This window comes from Zalophus californianus, chromosome 12 (genome assembly GCF_009762305.2).
Source record: "Zalophus californianus isolate mZalCal1 chromosome 12, mZalCal1.pri.v2, whole genome shotgun sequence".
In the NCBI taxonomy this organism is placed as follows: domain Eukaryota; kingdom Metazoa; phylum Chordata; class Mammalia; order Carnivora; family Otariidae; genus Zalophus; species Zalophus californianus.
The window spans coordinates 52952586-52971060 of record NC_045606.1 but is presented as its reverse complement, the minus strand read 5'-3'; the positions used below and the strand labels follow the sequence as shown (position 1 = coordinate 52971060).

Genomic DNA, 18475 nt, shown 5'->3' with positions numbered 1-18475 from the left:
GTAAAATCACTGGTCTGAAGATCAGGATCTAGCTTTTAGAAAAGTTAGGAGGTAATACTGGGTAAGAGAGCTCTCTGTGAAGTTACTGCGGCTGCAATATTTATTCTCACAGAGCTAATCTATGCTGCTTGTTAGCTAGAGGAGCTCAAGCCTAAGCAAGCATAGTCCCTGGCTTAAAGGGCAGCTGGTCTCTGACCAGGCATCTTCAATGTCTATATCCACTGGCAAGGGCATTTTGAGGAGTCAGATGAGTTCCCAAATGGCAATCTGAATGCCCACGGGTACAGAGCCCTCTCATTTTTGGTGTTGCTGAAGGCTAGGCATGTGCTTAGTTTAAAAGGATGGTAGCTTATCATTTTCTATAAATTCTGCAAATCCTTAATAATGACTCAAACTTAAATGACTGACCTTTTTTTAAAGGACAACAGCATTAGACTCAATATTAGATTTGGCTTCAAAAATTTGCCACAACAAAAACAAAACCCTACACATTTAGAAATACGGACATATCTCATTCACGGTTTTACTCCCAAAAGTAATCAACTTGACTTAAAAAAGAGAAACACGGTTAAATGATACTTTTCCTGAGTTTTCCTCTTGGCTTATGGAAATAAAATCTAAGTCCAATTTGGTTTTCACATGCTTGTGCTTAAAATTTTTAAATTTTAACACTAAACAAAAATCTCAAATATCATACTTTACAAAATACATACACAAACATTTCATTATAAAAAAAGGAGAAAACCAAGACTTCCATTCCCAAAGGTGACATAACTATTTAGTGGCAGAGTTAATCTGCTACCCAGCAACAGAGCTCTTTTCTTAAATATATCATGGTTACCTCTGCTCATCAAACTGCTTATGGAATGAAACATGTTTGCCTTCCAGTTTGAAAATTATACACAGTAATCATTATCTGTTCCGATAGCTACCAGAGAATCTTTTTAAAAGCACATGAAAGCTGTGAACATTTTGATTTTCAACAATCAAGTTTTCTTTGTGATTTGGAGTAGGGGTGGGAGTGTGAGGAAGTATGTTAATTTTTTAGAATTACCCCAAAATGAGTTGGTATCCTTAATTAAAAGACAGTGTTGGGGCGCCTGGGTGGCTCAGTTGTTAAGCGTCTGCCTTTGGCTCAGATCATGATCCCAGTGTCCTGGGATCAAGCCCCACATCAGGCTTCCTGCTTGGCGGGAAGCCTGGTTCTCTCTCTCCCACTCCCCCTGCTTCTGTTCCCTCTCTCACTGTGTCTCTCTCTGTCAAATAAATAAATAAAATCTTTAAAAAAATAAAAAATAAAAAAAATAAAAGACAGTGTTGGGAGAACAAGGAAGGTGATGATGAATAGGCCCACAAATATAGAATCTCCTGAAGTTTTTACTCAATGTTTACAATGAGTAAATGTATATATGTAAATGTGTACACACACACAAACTTAGAGATAGATGAAATGAACTCAAACATATCTTTTCAAAATAGAGACTAAACTAAATTTACTCCATTCTCATAGACTATAAATTTACTCGGGTGTATCAATCTCTTGTGAAATGTAAACTGGTCTTTAATTTTCATTGGTAGTTACTTTATTTTAGTCTTTTAAAAAGATTTTATTTATTTGCTAGAGAGAGAGAGGGCAAGTGCACGGGCGAGCATGCAAGCGAGCGTGGCGGGGGGGGGGGGGCAGGCAGAGGGAGAGGGACAAGCAGACTCCCAACTGAGCAGGGAGCCTGATGTGAGGCTTGATCTCAGAACCCTGGGATCATGATCTGAGCCAAAGGCAGAAGCTTAACCAACTGAGTCACCCAGGTGTCCCTGGTAGTTACTTTAAAAAGGAGAAAAAAAAAAAAACTTTTAAAACTTTTCATAAAAACTAATTTTCCCAGCCACAAGGATTTATGATCAAACTGGAGTAAGAGGTTTTTGGGCTTTTTTTTTTTTTGGAATAAGAGTTTTGAAGCCAGATGGAATCTGGGTTCTTTTCCCAATATGCCCATGTATTAATTCTCTAACACTGGACAAATTATTTAACCTTCTTGAGCTGTGATTTCCTCATCTATTAAGAAGAGCAATAATCTAAGATTGAGATAAAACAAAATTCACCTAAAATAAAGAATAGGACCCACAATTACAGAACATGTCTGTTTTGTTTCCCCAGCATCTAGAACAATGTCTGGTATACAGTGGCAGATATTCAAATATTTTTGTTTATTATTTATCCCCTAGACAACAATAATAAAGTTAAAGCACCTGTCAATTGAACTAATGGTACACAAAAATGACTAAAGAATTATCTGAAGAACATAAATTCTATACATAAAATTCTTACTGTCTTTGGGTTCTCCTAAAGTCATTTCTTAACATTTCCTTCAGAAAGTAAATTCCTATCTACTGACATGTCACATGCTGATCAAGAAGCAAGTCATGAAATATAGGCCTCATAAAGCATATATTTTTTGGCATGCCTGATAATTTAATTTTTGTATCAGTATAATATAAATGACACATAAAATTAATATAACATACTCATTACTATATATCAATTGTATTTAATGTTTAATATACTGTTACATATTAAATATTAATATATTATAATGAATATTAATATTACTGTATTATAAATATTAGTGAAAATGAATTGTAAGACCCCTCTATGGTTTATATTCTTAGAATGTTTTAAAAAATTCATTCAAAATTGATTTATGGTACACATATATTTAATAAAGGAAATGTTCTTACTAACCTCAAATTCCCAATCAACACAGGATACACAAAGTAGTAAAATCTTTTTTCCCCCCTAATCCTCTCTGTGGCATTTATGCCCTGTGCCCCTAAAGGGTGATAAAGAGTAGAGTGCTCAGCTAAAGATACAGGAATCAATGCCTTATTGAATATACTATGCCTTATTGAATATACTACACTAATTACAATAAGTTACTTAAAATAGTATCGCTTAGCTGTAAAGGTAGGTGATAGTCCTGTTCACCCAGACCAGCCTTATCAAAAGTACTTTCATTTACTAGCCGACTAACATTTTGACTGTATAACCTTGGCCAAGATATTAACTTCTGATAGCCTTGGCTTCCTGTTTTATGAACTGATGTCATCTTTACCTTCTTCATAGAATTGCAAAAATTGAATGGGTTAATATACATAAAATGTTTAAGCACAGTGTCTGACACATAGGAAACAATGAATTAATTCCACTAATGATCACAGGAAACACTGTGGCACAAGGGGAGTGTCTAGTGAGAGACAATTTAAGTGGTAATGGACAAAGTACAGGGTTCTAGAGACAAAATATGTTTAGATTATGTGAGCTTGAGCAAGTTATTTACTACTCTAGGCCTTAGTTTTTGCACATGACCACAATGCTTAACTTTATACAGTGTTCTGAAGAGTAAATGAGTTAATATATCAAGTGCTGGATACAGTATCTGGCACACTACAAATATGCAGTAAATGTGAGCCAAATATAAGAGTTAAAAAACCCTTTTACTTGTTTCGTTCATAAAAGAAAAATGAACTAATTTCTCTCTCCATTAAAACATTACAGAAGAGGGAGTTCAATCCCATGTTATTTGATCATATAAGGAACACATCAAGCCTCATGATACAGATGCTGAGTACCCAGCTGCTGAATTTATGAACGCAGTCTCCCAGCAGAGAGTCCATAAAATGGATAAAAGTATATTAAGAGATTACCAAAACCATATACCTGCCCTACCATTAGAATCAATATAGGTACTGAAATCCTGCCAGTGAGAACAAAGGGTGAAAGAAATTCTAGAAATAAAAATACAATGTGTTTTAATTTTATAAAACTATATTAATAAAACCACAATTGTGATAAAATTAAAATAATCCAATTACTGCTTCAACAAGCATATTATCATAATTTGTAGCATTTCTGACAAATATCTTTCAAATGTTAACACCTCAAATTGGTTCATACGTAGATTTAAATATATGCGAAAGTGTATAAGACTTACAAACCACTTTAAGTATAATAATTTCTCCTATATAAATTCAGTTAGTACTTGTCACCATATGCACCTACTCTTTTCTTCTTCCCTCTTCTTTCTCAACTCCTCAGCCTAGGCACCCTCAACTACAGCCAAAAAAGGATGTTCCACCCCCTCTCCCACCCCCACACCAGGGACAGGTACCCACTTACCACAGCACAGATCACTATTTGGTTCCTATACTCCTGTGCAAAAGCAGCTCCGCTTCTGTGAACAAAAAGCTATGGTGACTTGACTCATTATTTACAGAACTATACTAAACCATCTCTGGCTACATTATGAGGCACCTACATAATAAATTCAGAGAGACAGAAATCTGTAAACTTTAAATACCTTTGGATTCTCCTCAAAACTCCCCTCACTGCTAAGATTCTCACCTGTAACTGTCTACCACAACATATGGAACAATCAGATATAAGTTCCCTTTATTTCATTTTACTAATCAATTTTCCTTTTATGAACATAAACTCTCTCATTCCTTTTTTAAGTATGCATCTTGAATCTATTCCAAGGACCTATTGATCCCATTCTCCTATGAAATCAAAGTTCTCCACCTGTGTCCTTTTCCCCAGTTCAGTACCAGGATTATAAGGTACCAAGCAACATTCATCAATGTGCAAGTTGAAAAATACCGTAATAGGTAAGACACAGCCCCTGCCCACAGGTTTACAATTCGCCTTTAAAGTGTGTTAATATTTCTTGATCCCAGTCCGAATTTTATAACATTTGTAGAAAACTCCTTAAAATGGATTTCCAAACTGCATGTAAAATCCAACATAACCATTTAAAATGGCCCTCCTCATCCTGACCTGGCAAAACTTTAGTAATCCATTAAGGCCTCCTTAAGGGTCAGTTATAACCCTCTCCATGAAAACATTTTTGGAACCCTAGAAGCAGAACCAGTTTTTCTTTCCTGTGCGCTTCTAGAACACCTCACTCATAGTCTTTATAAACCAAATGCCACATTGTAATTTAATTAACTATATATTTATCATATCCCGTTGAGTCTAAGATGTAAGTGACTGTAAGGACAAAAAAATTCTGCTAATTAAATTATGACATGCCTTTGACTATAAGATGCATTTCAATTTCAAAGAGTTAAAATGTTTAAAAAAAAGTACGTTTTAGAAGCAAAGAAATAAAATACAGTGTATCTCTGCAACAGATAATAAATTCGGTGAAAGCAGCAAACATATCTCACTTCAGCTTCAGTTTCTTAATGCCTGTTACTATACTTGGTATGGAGTAGAGGAAAAGAACCAGCAAACGTGATGTTTTTACCTAATCCCTTACCACTTCTTTCAGGTCAACATTCTCGGTACTTAAGGGAAGTCTGACAACCTGTTTTTTGTATTAGGCAAGTTCACTGCCATAGCCTTTCTAAAGTCCATTGTGAATTCATGACTAAATTACTCCAACAAGATGCTTGTTTACTGGCCTCCTGATTCTAACTTCTCCATACTTTTATCTATAAACACTTTAATAATATCATTTGCTCTGCCAATCTTTCCATTCAATCTCTTCTATCCACTAGATTCATGTTTTTCAAACTTATTTTTATTATTATTTTGGCAGAGTCCCTTCTTCAAACAACACGTTAGGAAACAATCCAATAAACATATAACTTCTCTGAAGCAGAGGTGACAGGCTGCTCACTTGGGATACTCTGAGCTACTCTATAAGACCACTGCACTGCTTATGGAGCTCAGACGAGAGAATGCCACTTGCCATGTTAGCTTCCTGCTTCCTCGTGAGGACTTTATGGTTTTTACTTCAGCTGCTTGGCTCAAGACATCCTCTCTCTTCACCTCTCTATCATCAGTCTCAAATGTCCACTTTCCAAACCAATCTTCAAGTCCTGTTTCAAGTCTTCACCACAGAAAACCTTCCTTATTTACTCCAATCCACTGATCTCAGCTGTCTCTGAACTCTTGTAACTTGTTTTCCATATCTCAAAACCCAGTATTTAAGAATAAACTCTCATATGCAATTGTAGCTGCTCTGTAATTGTTTCATGCATGTAAGCCTCACCTCCCCACCATGAGCATCCTCTTAAGTGAGTACTTTCAGAGTCTAACACAGAGCATGCAGCAGACACTTAGCTCTTCTACAATGAAACACACTGCTTTTTTCCCCACCTGTAGATTACCTCTCTCCATCCTTAGCTGAACTTCAAAGGTTTCTGATACTCCTTTTATACAACTTTCTTTTTTGCATCTGATATTTAACTCAAGCTAATATCCACATCTAAAACTACTCATTCTCCCACTATATTTTCTCTTCCTTATGATTTTCTTAATAACATTTTCTTTTCTCTGGTTTACTTTAAGAATATAGTATATAATACATACAACATAAAAAATGTGTTAAGTAACTATGTTATCGGTAAGGCTCTCAGGCAACAGTAGGCTATTAGTAGTTAAGTTTGGGGGGAGTCAAAAGTTACATGCTAATTTTCAACTATGTGAGGGTCATCACCCTTAATCCCCATACTATTCAAGGGTCAACTGTAGAATTTTCTTTAGAATATTCAAACCTTTTTTGTATGTACTATGTCATGTATCTTTGCAACTCTATGAGGTAAAAAGGGAAGGAATACTATTTTTCAAATGAGAAAAGGACAAAACTCCAATTATAACATGTTTGCCCAGGATAGATAAGTTTATGGGGAGCAGCACCTGAGCAAAACTTAGGAGTTCTTAGTCCTGTTGTACTATAAATTTTAAAGTGTTTTCCTACAGCATATACATCTTCTCAAGCAAGCTGTAAGCACCCCGCCCAGGCAATCAGGTGCACCAGCATGATAAGGGGAGCTCCTGCAGCATAGTTTCCCTTCTTATCTTCCCCTATGACCTAGTAACATTTAAATGAAATCCCCTCATGTCTTTTCTTGTGTAGTGCATCCTGACCCCCCAATAAAAGCATGTGCCCAGGGGTCCTCCCTTTCTCTGTTCCCCAGCTGCTTAGCTAAGCCATATCTTGGCATTCCCTCTCACGTGACCCCCTCTCTGTGTACAGTGACAGTCTCTTTAGCACATGTGAGTATAATAAACTTTCTTTTTCCTCTGCCTCTCCTGTCTCCTCTTTCAGCCACACCCGACTCTCACCTAGAACAAAAAATACCTGGGCTCTAGGAAGCCTCTCAGTACGTATGTCTGCAGTAGGAATAAACCTACTACTTGAACTGCACCTCTCTGATAAAGCAGAGAGTCCCTACTCCTAACTGTATTACCATCCCTAAGGATAAGAAAACCTTCATTTATCTCAATTAATACTTTTTCTATTTAAAAGGGTCTCGAGTCTCAAATGACTTTTTTTTTAAGACTTTCTCTTTTTTATTTTAGCAATGGATTGTGGAAAACTGTGATTTTTATCTTGATGTGAAAATACAATGCATGGTGATCTTGCCTGATGGGTTTAGTATTTTCTGCATAATTTTTTTAAAAATACCTATGTGCTACATATTCTGCGCCAAAAAGAGATATTGGATCTGTTTATTCCAAGGAGTAAATTCACAAATTCGAAGCTGTGAGTGCTCCCAGAGTTTGAACTCTGTAAGAATCCTAGATTTTCCAAATGTTCTCCAATTTCACTAAAGAAAAAGTAATCACATTGTTCATACTAAAGTGACAGTATCAGAAACATAACTAAACATGGTTAAAGAGCTACTGAGATAAAATATCCTAACTAGAAATGTTGGACAATGAAATGTATGTTTAAAATACTAATGCTTTGGTAGTTACCAAATAAAAGTGCAAGTAACATAGAAAAATAGCATCTAAGAGTGTAGTAAGTCTAACAAATAGTGAAGAACAGAAATCTATTTATGAATTAAATTATTATACTTATTACTTAATAGAATTCACCTTAATTATACTCCCTCTAAGAAAAACTGTAAATGTGACCCTCAAAATCCCCATCCCCAGTCCCTAAATATTGGGTCAGTCATGAAGTTTAACTAAGACAGAGAACTCTCACCATATGCTGGATGGAAATACCCAGAATAGGACCATATAATCAAATATTCATAGAATCTTCAATTTTAGATTAGAAGACTTACAGTTTACCTAATCAAACTTTCTGTACAAGAAATTCTTCTACATTCTGCATTGTCTCTGATAGATGGACATCCAGCCTCTAATACAGGAAGAGCTCTACTCTCTGAAACAAACCATTCCATTATTTTATAGCACTAGTCCCTGTGTGTAAATATACATATTCTATTGGTTTCCCAGGGCCAAGCAAAACAGATTAAAAAAAAAAAAGCCAAAGACAGTGGTCACACTTTCTCTTGTTTTAAAAATAAAACCCCCCACTCTTTAATTATTGCTAATGAAATGTTTTCCACACTCTGCATCTCAGGAATCCCTCTTGATACACTTGCCAGTTTGTCAGTGTCTCATTTAAAATGTGCCACACCTAGCAATGCATACAATATTGCAGAAATGGTCTGACAAACACAAAATAAAGGAGGAGCTTTACTCTACTTAGCTCATATTAAGCCAATAAATCCCAAATCACCTTCACATGTCCTGCTGCCAACCTAGGTTTTTCATCTTGTGGGTATACGATTTCCCCTACCCCTTTAAACAGAGGATCTATTGTATTTACCTTGATAATTCTGACCCAGCATTCCAGAGTATTAAGATCACTTCGAATCTCAAGTCTATCCCCATCATAATTATTAGCAAAGTCTCCCGGCTTTGCCTCACCTTTAAATTCATTAAATAGGCCATCTTTCACTATAGTATTTGTAAAAAATATTCAACAGGACTATATCAAGGATAGAATCTTACGCAATACCACCAACGACTTTCACTGAAGTAGACAATCATTTTTCATGTAATTGAGCAACCAGGTATGGGCCTTTAAAGAAATCATGACTATCAACACTGATATCAAAATACATTGTGGCGACATTATTTCTTTTCTATACTCATCTGGACACCCTAGAGGAAGAATACATAAACCTAGTTTCTTAGTGAACCCATACAGGTTCCCAGTGATCCCTGAATTCTTTTTTAAATGCTCACAAGCCAACTACTGGATGGATAATCCACTCAGGGACTCTGTTAAAGACGTTATCAAACTCATCTATCTGCAATATAGGATGTTTTCAGAAAGTGAGGTACTTAATTCATGCTCAATTCTTTCATGCTGCGTAACTTTTAAGTTATTTATACTGGCCTGAAACTGAATTTGAAAGTTCCTTCTGACCCGAGGATGGCATTTATCTGGATCATTCTGACTTCCAAAAGGCAACTAAATGTCCCTTATCTTCTCACTTACCTTGAACAAATAATCTCAGTGAATTACAGCTCTAGTCATTTCAGCTAGAAGTGCATTTTCCTTGCTGGTTAACAGAGGCACAGTAGAGCATCTCTGTCTTTTCTTCATATTGCATCATTTTGCTCAAGCAGTGTCTTTTGCTGTGATCTGAAGCCTTATGAGTTGTTTAGAATTATTTTTAAAAAGCCTACTTTATTATGAGTTTCTGCTTTCTTGACATTCTTAAAATGTCAAGCTGCTCTTTGTTTTCATTCTTAATCCTATGTCCTTCCTTCTACCTTCCACGTATAGTATTTTAAAATGTGAGTTTAACACAGAGATCTCCATGCAGCCACAATAGTTTCTATTCACCATTTCTTTTACTACTTTTAGTCATAATTGTCCGTCAGTGCCACAGAATGTTAGGACTAGAACAAACTTTAACTGCACAGTCAGCATTTCAATTTTCAAAACCACCTACCCTTTATGGGATGTAAGGACATACCAGACACAAAAGGGTGAAAAACAGCCTTTACCTGGGAACTCATCCTTTTACCTTATGTCTCCTGAACAAAAACCTCAGAATCACAGGTAATTTTAAATCATGGTTCTACCACTTACTGGAGGGCAAATTTTCTTAAATTAAAGCTCATGAGGCTATCTGTAAAATAGGCACAATAAGACCATCTTACAAAGATATTATGGGTTTTAATGAGATAACATAAAAAATACCTATCTTAGCACCTAACACACTAAGGTAAACAATAAATGTTTTCTTCCTCCACAAGTCTCATTTAAAAAAAAAAAGCCATTTCTAAATATAGTTTGAGAAAAGACAGTATCTGGACAGCCTAATGATTTGCTTACCTACATACAGAATGTACTAATCTCATTAAGTTCTGAATTTGCTCTTTTAGGGACAAAATAATACCACTAAGATTCCACCATTAAACTCAATAACAAGGAGACCTAGGGAATTGTGCTTTTACCAACACTATATTCAATATACTAAAGCTGAATATCCAGTGACAATAGACACAATCCATCTGGAGAGGACCAAGTCAAGCTATTCTCCCTGTCTGGTCCCTAAACTTCAACTACATGTACTCATTTACTAGCAAAAGATTTGGGTAACAAAGCCAGCAATAGAGCAGAAAGACAACTGGAGCGGCATTCAAGATTCCAGTCCTCACTCTGCCAAAATGTACAAGAAATTCAACCTTCTGGGCTTCAGTTTCTTCATTTTTAAAAATACCACTAAGAAATGAGGGAGGGGGAGAGACACTCAATTATCTTTAAATTACATTAGTTAACTACAATTTCATGAAGTCTTTATCTCACGACATACATACATAAGCAATTTGTGGTTCAACAGGTTTCCCTTTGCCACAATCTGCTCATTCATTAGGTAGCAAACTGACAGGCATTATGAACATCCAATCTTAAAACTAAAAAGAGTACAGAAGAGCCCACATGTCCCCCCTCAATTCTTACTGTCATCCCCAAGTACTTCATGTAGCACTCTAGAACCTCTTACCCATATTTCTGCTCTCACTTATAACAGAAAGATACAAAATTCTTTTATAAATACTTCAGCGACGATACCAAAAGGCTACAACTGGTGAGTGATAACCTCAAAGATCCTTCCAAACTAAAATTCTATCATCCTGTAAATCTATGTTATTTAAGATCTATGTATGGCACTTTCCCATCTTCCTTCTTAATCAAGCTTCCTTCTTTTTCCTCTCCAACTTGCTTTTATGCCTGCTCCAATATTAAGTATTACTTATTATATGTTCCCTGATTCAGATTCAAAAAACAGATAATTAAAACTATTTTCCCTTGCGCCTCTCTCTATCCTGAAATCCTTCTCAAAGATGCCCTCTAAAAATTAATGTGGTTTTACAACGGATATGTTTTCATCTTCCATGAAAAACTTAAAAATTAGTAATGATACTGTTACGTCATCATCAACAAATCTTAAAGGTCATGCCACACATCATCTAAAGGGTAAAACCAACTTGGTAATTCAGAACCTAAATTACTTGTACAGGGTACAAGATATAAGTTCCTCATAAATTCAATATGTAATAAACAGTATTATAAGATTTTAGAGAAATAAAATTATAAGAGCAAACTGACTTAAAAAAAAAATTACCAAACACAGGAGGCATTTGTATAGTTACACACACAAATGTGTGCATGTTTATATATCTGTATATATGTATGATACACGTATCTTATTTTAAGACGCCTAAGAAAATCCAAATTAACAGAACATATATAGCTAAGAAAAATCATATTAGTATTAAAATTCAAGTCAATTTCTACTTTTAGGAGCTCTGTAAAAAAGTTTGGTGTAAGAAGTTGATTCTACTAGTTAGGTTTCCAGATTAAATATAAATGTCAATTATTTTGTTTGGCCCCCATTTTCCCTAATTATGAAGAACTGGCCTTCCCATTCCTGATTCTGCTACATCCCCAGGTGTCATACTTTAAATCCCCCAAAAAGTAAAGGAAGCTTAGACAGTCAAGTTCTTGAAGAGCCAGCAACATCTTTTGAGTTGAACTTCCTTTGTGTAGGAATTAGCCTAAAAATGTGAACTGCCACTAAAATGAAAAAAAGAAATACCCATCCCTCAAGCAAAAACATGACCTGTTACAACAGATGGATGATTAAGGCCAAAACCAAATCAAATCCCCAGTCAATGCAAGTTAATTACAGATTTAGATATCAATGGTCCCTACATGTTCTAAATTTTTTAACTAAGGAGATGTAACTCCTAAAGTTAATTTTATCTAAGGCTCATTGGTTACCTGAGTACACTGTGCAAACAGGTAGTTCTCTAGAGCAAAAATCTTACTTCCGTCACTTAGTTAAAACAAAGGATGTTCTTAAACCAGCAGTAGGATGTTACCTTTGTTCTTAAAAAGAGAATTCTGCTTTTCCTTCAGGCAAAGTCAAACTCACAATCCCAACAAGGAATAAACACTAAGTATGTAGGGGGAACATGTACTTAGTTCCTACTACAATTCCAACTAATTAAATGCTAGATACTCAGCCTGGAAGTCAGGATTCTGAGAGGAGACCAAACCACAGAAACACATTATGCTGAATTCATTATCATGGAAAGAGATTCCCCCTGGGTTGTCACTAACATTCTCATTTCATAAAATCAAGTATGAAGCTCCCTAGCTTCAAGAACTGGTTTCATTTGATTACCATATAAATTTTTTTTCCTATCATCCAGACCCTTCCCATGTCTCTTGAAGAGTGACATGAGCATGGATGGTAACTTTTAGCCCGTTCTTATTGAGCTAGTCATTACATTCTGTCAAAGACAACTATTAATAATTTTTTCAAGCCTGGTAATAGTTGTCATAAATATTTAGAGCAAAAATTTTCCCATTAATTAAACAAAATTAAGTAATACCATTTAGGGGGAAGGAACAGACACATGAAATAATCAAAAAGTACCAAAAGGTGGTACTTTCACAGCATGTGGCATGGTAAGTTATTTGAAATAAAAGTTCTCTCTGCCATCAAAATCCATTCCATGAGGCACACATGAACTAGCTCCAACACCCATCTGCTTCCATATTTTGCTTTACAGTTCACTACTGATGTCTAGATCCTTGGTTCTCAAATTTCAATGAGATTTAGAATGAGCTGGAAAGTTTATTTGAAAAGCAAATTCCTTGACCACACCCCCAAAAGTTATAGTTCCAGGAGGTGGATCCTGCCTTCCTAATAATGCATCATTCAAGTAAATCTGAGTTAGGTAATCAGAAGACCACACTCTTATCAATGACTTGCTCTCACGATGGGTAAGGGGGAAACTCTGGGTTGTAACGGATACCAATTACAGTACAGAAGAATTAACTATTCCTAACCTAAATTATAACTCATTCAATTCTCTTAATCATGATTCACTAACTAATGCTTAAAGGGCAAATCAAAATGTAACTGAAGTAACTTTTGATAATGCAAACTGTCATTCAACCCATCAAAAAAAGATATTTTTCATTAATACTTAAGATATTGTCAAGTTTTAGGAAAGAGTATGAACAAAGCAAGCAAGCTATGGATTGTAATCCAGAGAAATACTTATATAATTGTGCTGCAATAGCTTTAGGGGGGAAAAGTACCACACTCAAAATACTTTGATTAGGTTACTGTGCTATCAATACAGAAGCCACTAATCACATGTGGCTATTTAAATTGAAATTAAATAAATTAAAAATTCAGTTCCTCAGTTGCACTAGCCACATTTTAAATGCTCAATAGCTGCACATGGCTAACACACTGGATAGGATATACAACACTTCATCATCACAGAAAATTCTACTGGATAGGTCTGGTTTAGAGGTAATGGGCATCTAAATAAAACACATAATCTCTGTTCTTCATCACAGAACTCATCTGACAACATCCAATTATAAATATATACATCTACTTTAGGTATTAACTGTAAAACAAAAACCCTAGCATAATTTTTCTGAAACCTGTTTCAAGAAAGATCATTAAAAAGTGATGTGCTTATTCATTTCAGATTATCAAAATAAAAATATTTAACTAAACAGATCTGACAGTATCAAAGGTGCTAAAACCACAATTAGGTTTTCACCAAATCAGAATCAGTAAAAAGTGTTTAATTACTAGAAAACAAAAGGTATTATTAGGTAAAAAAAGATAAATCAAGAAAATTTAAAATAATAAAACTTTTCCAAATACTTCAGAAATCCCCATATGCATAACAAATAACCGCTTTATAATTGGTTTTAAAATAACCTTTAATACAATTCAAATTAGCGACATTCTATTTCATTTTTAATTGCTTTTCAACAACTTCACACTAAAAATACCTGAAAATAATATAACAACCATAAAATTTAGGTATTATTTTATATGTAAGTAACTATTCAAAATCCTGGGAAAATCCTGGTTTTAGCAGAAAAACAGACATAAAAATTAATCAATTTGTAACTTACAATTGTATCTCTAAACTGCATCAATATCTAGTTTAAAACACTAATAAATAAATAAATAAAACGCAAAAGCATGAACAACGAGATACTGAAGCAGAACTTCCAATTTAAGGAAAAGTTAGCCTTATTACAAAGTAGAATTAAAACTTCAACAGATTCACAACTGTATACTAATTCAGCTTTAAACCTACTTTCTTTTAAAGAAGATACAAACATCATTTTTATCAGAGTTCTTTCTGAAGAGTTCAAGTGTATTCAAATATGATCTCTAAATTACAGAAGACAATTATGATTCTAATTAGGAAGCGTTGCTCCATGGAAGAATAACTTTATAAAAGTGTCTAGCAAATTTTACACGGAAAATCTAATATTAAAATGTACAGATGTGAATGGGTCACACTGATGATGATATTCTTGGCAGTTAATATAATATTCCTGTGATTTTAGATTCCTTATGATTATGTTTATTTCAGAGGTCTACATCAAATCTGAGTTAGCAAAGAAAAGCAGTAACTGTTATTAAAAACTGCATGAAAGGATCTTACAGAGAAAAGATTGTAGTAACTTACCTGCAACACTAGTGATTGTAACTGGAACTCCTTGCACTTGAACACCTGCAGCACCCAGGTTGGCAACACTCACTGTCTGAAGGTTAGGCACTGATGCAAGCTGAGCAGTATTCAAAGTTATTGGGGCACCAGCAACAGCCACAGGAGCAATCTGAGCAAGAGTTGTGCCACCACTTGAAGACACTGGGGTGATGGTTAATTGTTGGGATAACCCAGCATTCTGAACTTGCAAATTTGAAAGACTCTGAATATTCTGAACCTGTACAGTTTGCCAACTGATTTGCCCTGAAGGTGTTAAAGTTGGAGCCCTGATAAGCACCTGAGTCGGATTTACTGCTTGAAGTTGAACATTCTGCAAAGGCTGCTGCTGGATGGTCTGAATTGTCTGCCCTGACTGCAGCTGAAATGACTGCGGTGGAATAGCCTGAATGATCTGTTGCTGAGGCTGTTGGATCTGGATCTGCTGTAAGATAGGCTGGCCTACAATTTGCACCTGCTGAAGAGAATTGGATTGATCCTGTGTATTCTGTATTCCATTAGACTGAAGCTGACTGGAGCTCTGTGCTTCAGACTCAGTAGCAGCAGGTGTTTGAGATTCTTCAATAGTGCGTTCAGAACTACTGGCTGATGTGCTTGCATACTGGCCCGTGTCCGCTGAGCTCACTAATGTGTCACTGCTCGTCAGAGATGTTGAAGCAGTGGTTGTGCAGGTAGTGGAGGAGGAGGGAGATTCCGGCATAGTACTGGCAGAAGCAGTGGTGGTGGTGGGTGTGGAAACTAACTGACTCCCATTGGAAGTCCCACTATCAGTAGTAGTAGCAGGCTGGCCAACCTGTCCAGTCCCTCCTCCAGGAGTCACGTTGTTTATCACTGGCAAAGCTAAAGTCACTCCTCCAATGTTAATTGGTAGGGTTGTTACAACTTGAGCCTGAGTACCAGGAAGGGTCTGTAATTGCAGTGGTATTGAAACACCAGGTCTAATTTGGACTGGAACGGTCTGATTTGCCAGGTTTTGAGCAAGAATATTCCCGGAAGCTGTCCTGTTAGCAGCTGTGAGTATAGCTTGATTATTACCTGCAGAAATGAGCTGAATTTGACCCTGCAAATCCTGTAGAGATGAACTACTAGTTGGATTGATTTGAATTTGCTGGCCTTCCACTGTCTGAAGTTGTGGGATCACTTGGTACTGTACACTACCACTTGGATTTTGTACTTGTATGACTTGAAATTGACCAGGGGTGGAAGAATTACCTGATTTAGTTTTTGTAGGAGACGCACTCCCGTTATTACTGCTGGAAGAACTAGATGAACTAGAAGCTGGTTGAGAAACGTTATTTTCTTTTGAAGCAGGAGGAGTGGAGGCAACAAGTTGCCAAGTGTTTCCAGCAAGTTGTGTTGTTACCAGTTCTAGCTGTTGTGGTTGATTTTGAAGTTGCACCAATCCTTGGCTTGGATCTATAATTATTTGTTGTTGTCCAGTTGCTTGATTTTCACCAGGAGTCCCTATTTTGCTGCAAGTAGCTGCCAGTAAAGCCAGAGGAGAGGGCTGAGAGTCCTACCCAAAATGAGATGGTAAAGGAGAGGGGAGGGGGGAAAAAGTGGGCGGATTTAGTGGAGGCCAGTAGTTGGAAGGGGTTTATTTATTTATTTATTTTGACAGCTCTACATTTCAGAACTTACTCAGGAAGTGACAGAAATCAAAAAGAAATAGTAACAAAAGCAGTAAGATAGAAGAATAAGGAAGCAGATACTGTAATATAAAGTTCAAATAAAAGGAAATGTCTAACAAACTTTCCTAAAGTATATTCTCATGAATTCAAAATGCCCTTGGGAAAATACACACCGTTTTCTACTAGTCTGAGTTCCTAATGTAATTTTAAACAACGTCATCCCTCAAACATGTGAAATCTTTATGAATTTACAATTTAACTTCCTCACTCTCAGAAAGATGCTTTGAGTGGATGAACATTTGTATTCTGTTCTTCAGTTCTGGGCAATTAAAGGACAAAACTCCCTCTCTCCCCTAACGTTTCGTGATGAATTTTTTTTATATGTTTGCTTTTACCTGGGAGCCTGAGGTTTTGGGTTTTTTATTGTTATTCTCTGGCTCAGAGGTTTTCCCTCCTTCTGTAGCCATCGCCGCTGCTGCTGCTGCTGCCGCCGCCGCCTCCTCCTCCTCCTCCTTCTTCTGATCTGCAACAAACCCCCCCCAACGACAACAGGTTATTAGGATTATTATTATTCGTCTCCCCCCCTCCTCCTCTCCCCCTCCCCCTGAACATTAATCTCCATAAACCCGCGATCCACGCACACCGGCAGGGGGTGGGGGAGAAGGAGGGAAGGGAGGAGGGGGATATCACAAAACGTGGTTTGAAACCCGACCCATCCGCTCCACAGCAACACCCAGAAGGTTGTTCTCTCTCAGACATTAAGACAAAACACAACCCTCCTTCCCACCCCCTGATACCCTCCCTTCCTCTCCTCCTCCCCTTAAAGCATCTCAGCGGCCCCGGGGGAGGGGGGAGAACCGAGCAGGGTCTGGGGAGGAGGGAGGGAGGGAGGCGGTGAAGGAGACCGAGGGGGGTGGAGAATACGTACCGCTCATCCCGCATTAACAGGACAAACCCTCAGACGGAGACACAGGGATAGAGGTGGGTGGGGGTGGGGGCGAGGCGGGAGGAGAGGCCGGTCCCGCCCGCCCGCGGTGGCTCGGAGGAGGCTGTAGCTGGCACAGGCTCTGCCTCTTTTTCCGCGAATGGCCGCCGCTGGGCTGTGGCGTAGCAGCTCCTCTCTCCGCCCGAGCCCGGCTGACTCGCCCTTGATTGACAGCGGCGGCGCGCGGCGCGGGCGGCGGCGCGGGCCGGGGGCGGGGCCAGGGCGGCGCGAGCCCGGCCGACTCCCCACCCCCCTCGGCCTCTCTCCGCCGGAGCCGCCGACTCTCCACCCCTTCCCCCAGCGGATTGGCCGCCGACCTGCCGGGGGCCGGGGCGCTGGGGCCGCCTCCTCTCCACCCCCTTTCTCGGGGTTATCCTTTCAGCCGCTTTTTTTTTCCTCCCTTGGCTTCTCCGGTGCTCCTTCTCTCGGCGTTCTAGCTCAGGCTCGCTGCCGGTAGGCCCTCCATACAGCCAAACTTGTTGTTTCAGGATATCCCGCCCCCTACTCATTTCCCAGCGCCCTCCCCTCAAAAACCTGCTCCAGCATCCCTCGGAATTGCCACTAAAGAAAAAAGTAGGGCTGTCGCTCAAGAGAAGCGAGCAGGTCGGATGAGAGGGCTTGCGAACCACCGACGACTCGGCGCGCCGGGTGAACTGCCCGCTGCCCCTGCGCAGGGAGCATGGCTTTCCTGAGGCGCATCCGGACCCGGGCGCCCTTTTTCCCTGACTCGGTCCCCATTGGCTGAGCCCCTGGTGACGCGCGCTGAGTGGTGGGAGAAAGGGGGCGGTTCGCTGCCGCAAAGGCTCTCGGCCCTTGTAGTTTCCGCTGGCCGCGGCGGCCCATCCCAGGCACCGCCTTCCCTCCCGCCCCCGACCGAGGCCTGGCTGCGGAGCGGAAAGCTGCCCGAGGGGGCGGTGGCGGCAGGGCGTGGCCGGGGCCGAGTGGGAGTTGAACTAAGCGAGGGGGAGGGGG

The 18475-nt window shown here is 38.4% G+C and overlaps 1 protein-coding gene across 3 annotated transcripts in view; it reads right to left on the bottom strand.

The window, feature by feature from the left end:
- SP4 (Sp4 transcription factor) overlaps positions 1-17659 on the bottom strand; it is an 86876-nt gene extending 69217 nt beyond the window's left edge. The window contains exons 1-3 of one of the 3 annotated variants that reach the window (XM_027574419.2): positions 17447-17659; positions 16914-17041; positions 14849-16403 (exon numbers count right to left, since the gene is read on the bottom strand). In XM_027574419.2, the coding sequence (XP_027430220.1) occupies positions 14849-16403; positions 16914-17041; positions 17447-17453 (1690 nt within the window). In that variant the 5' untranslated portion in view covers positions 17454-17659. The remainder of the gene's footprint in view (positions 1-14848; positions 16404-16913; positions 17042-17446) is intronic. The other 2 variants (XM_027574418.2, XM_027574417.2) reach the window with 2 other exon arrangements.
- Between the last annotated feature and the right edge of the window lie 816 nt (positions 17660-18475).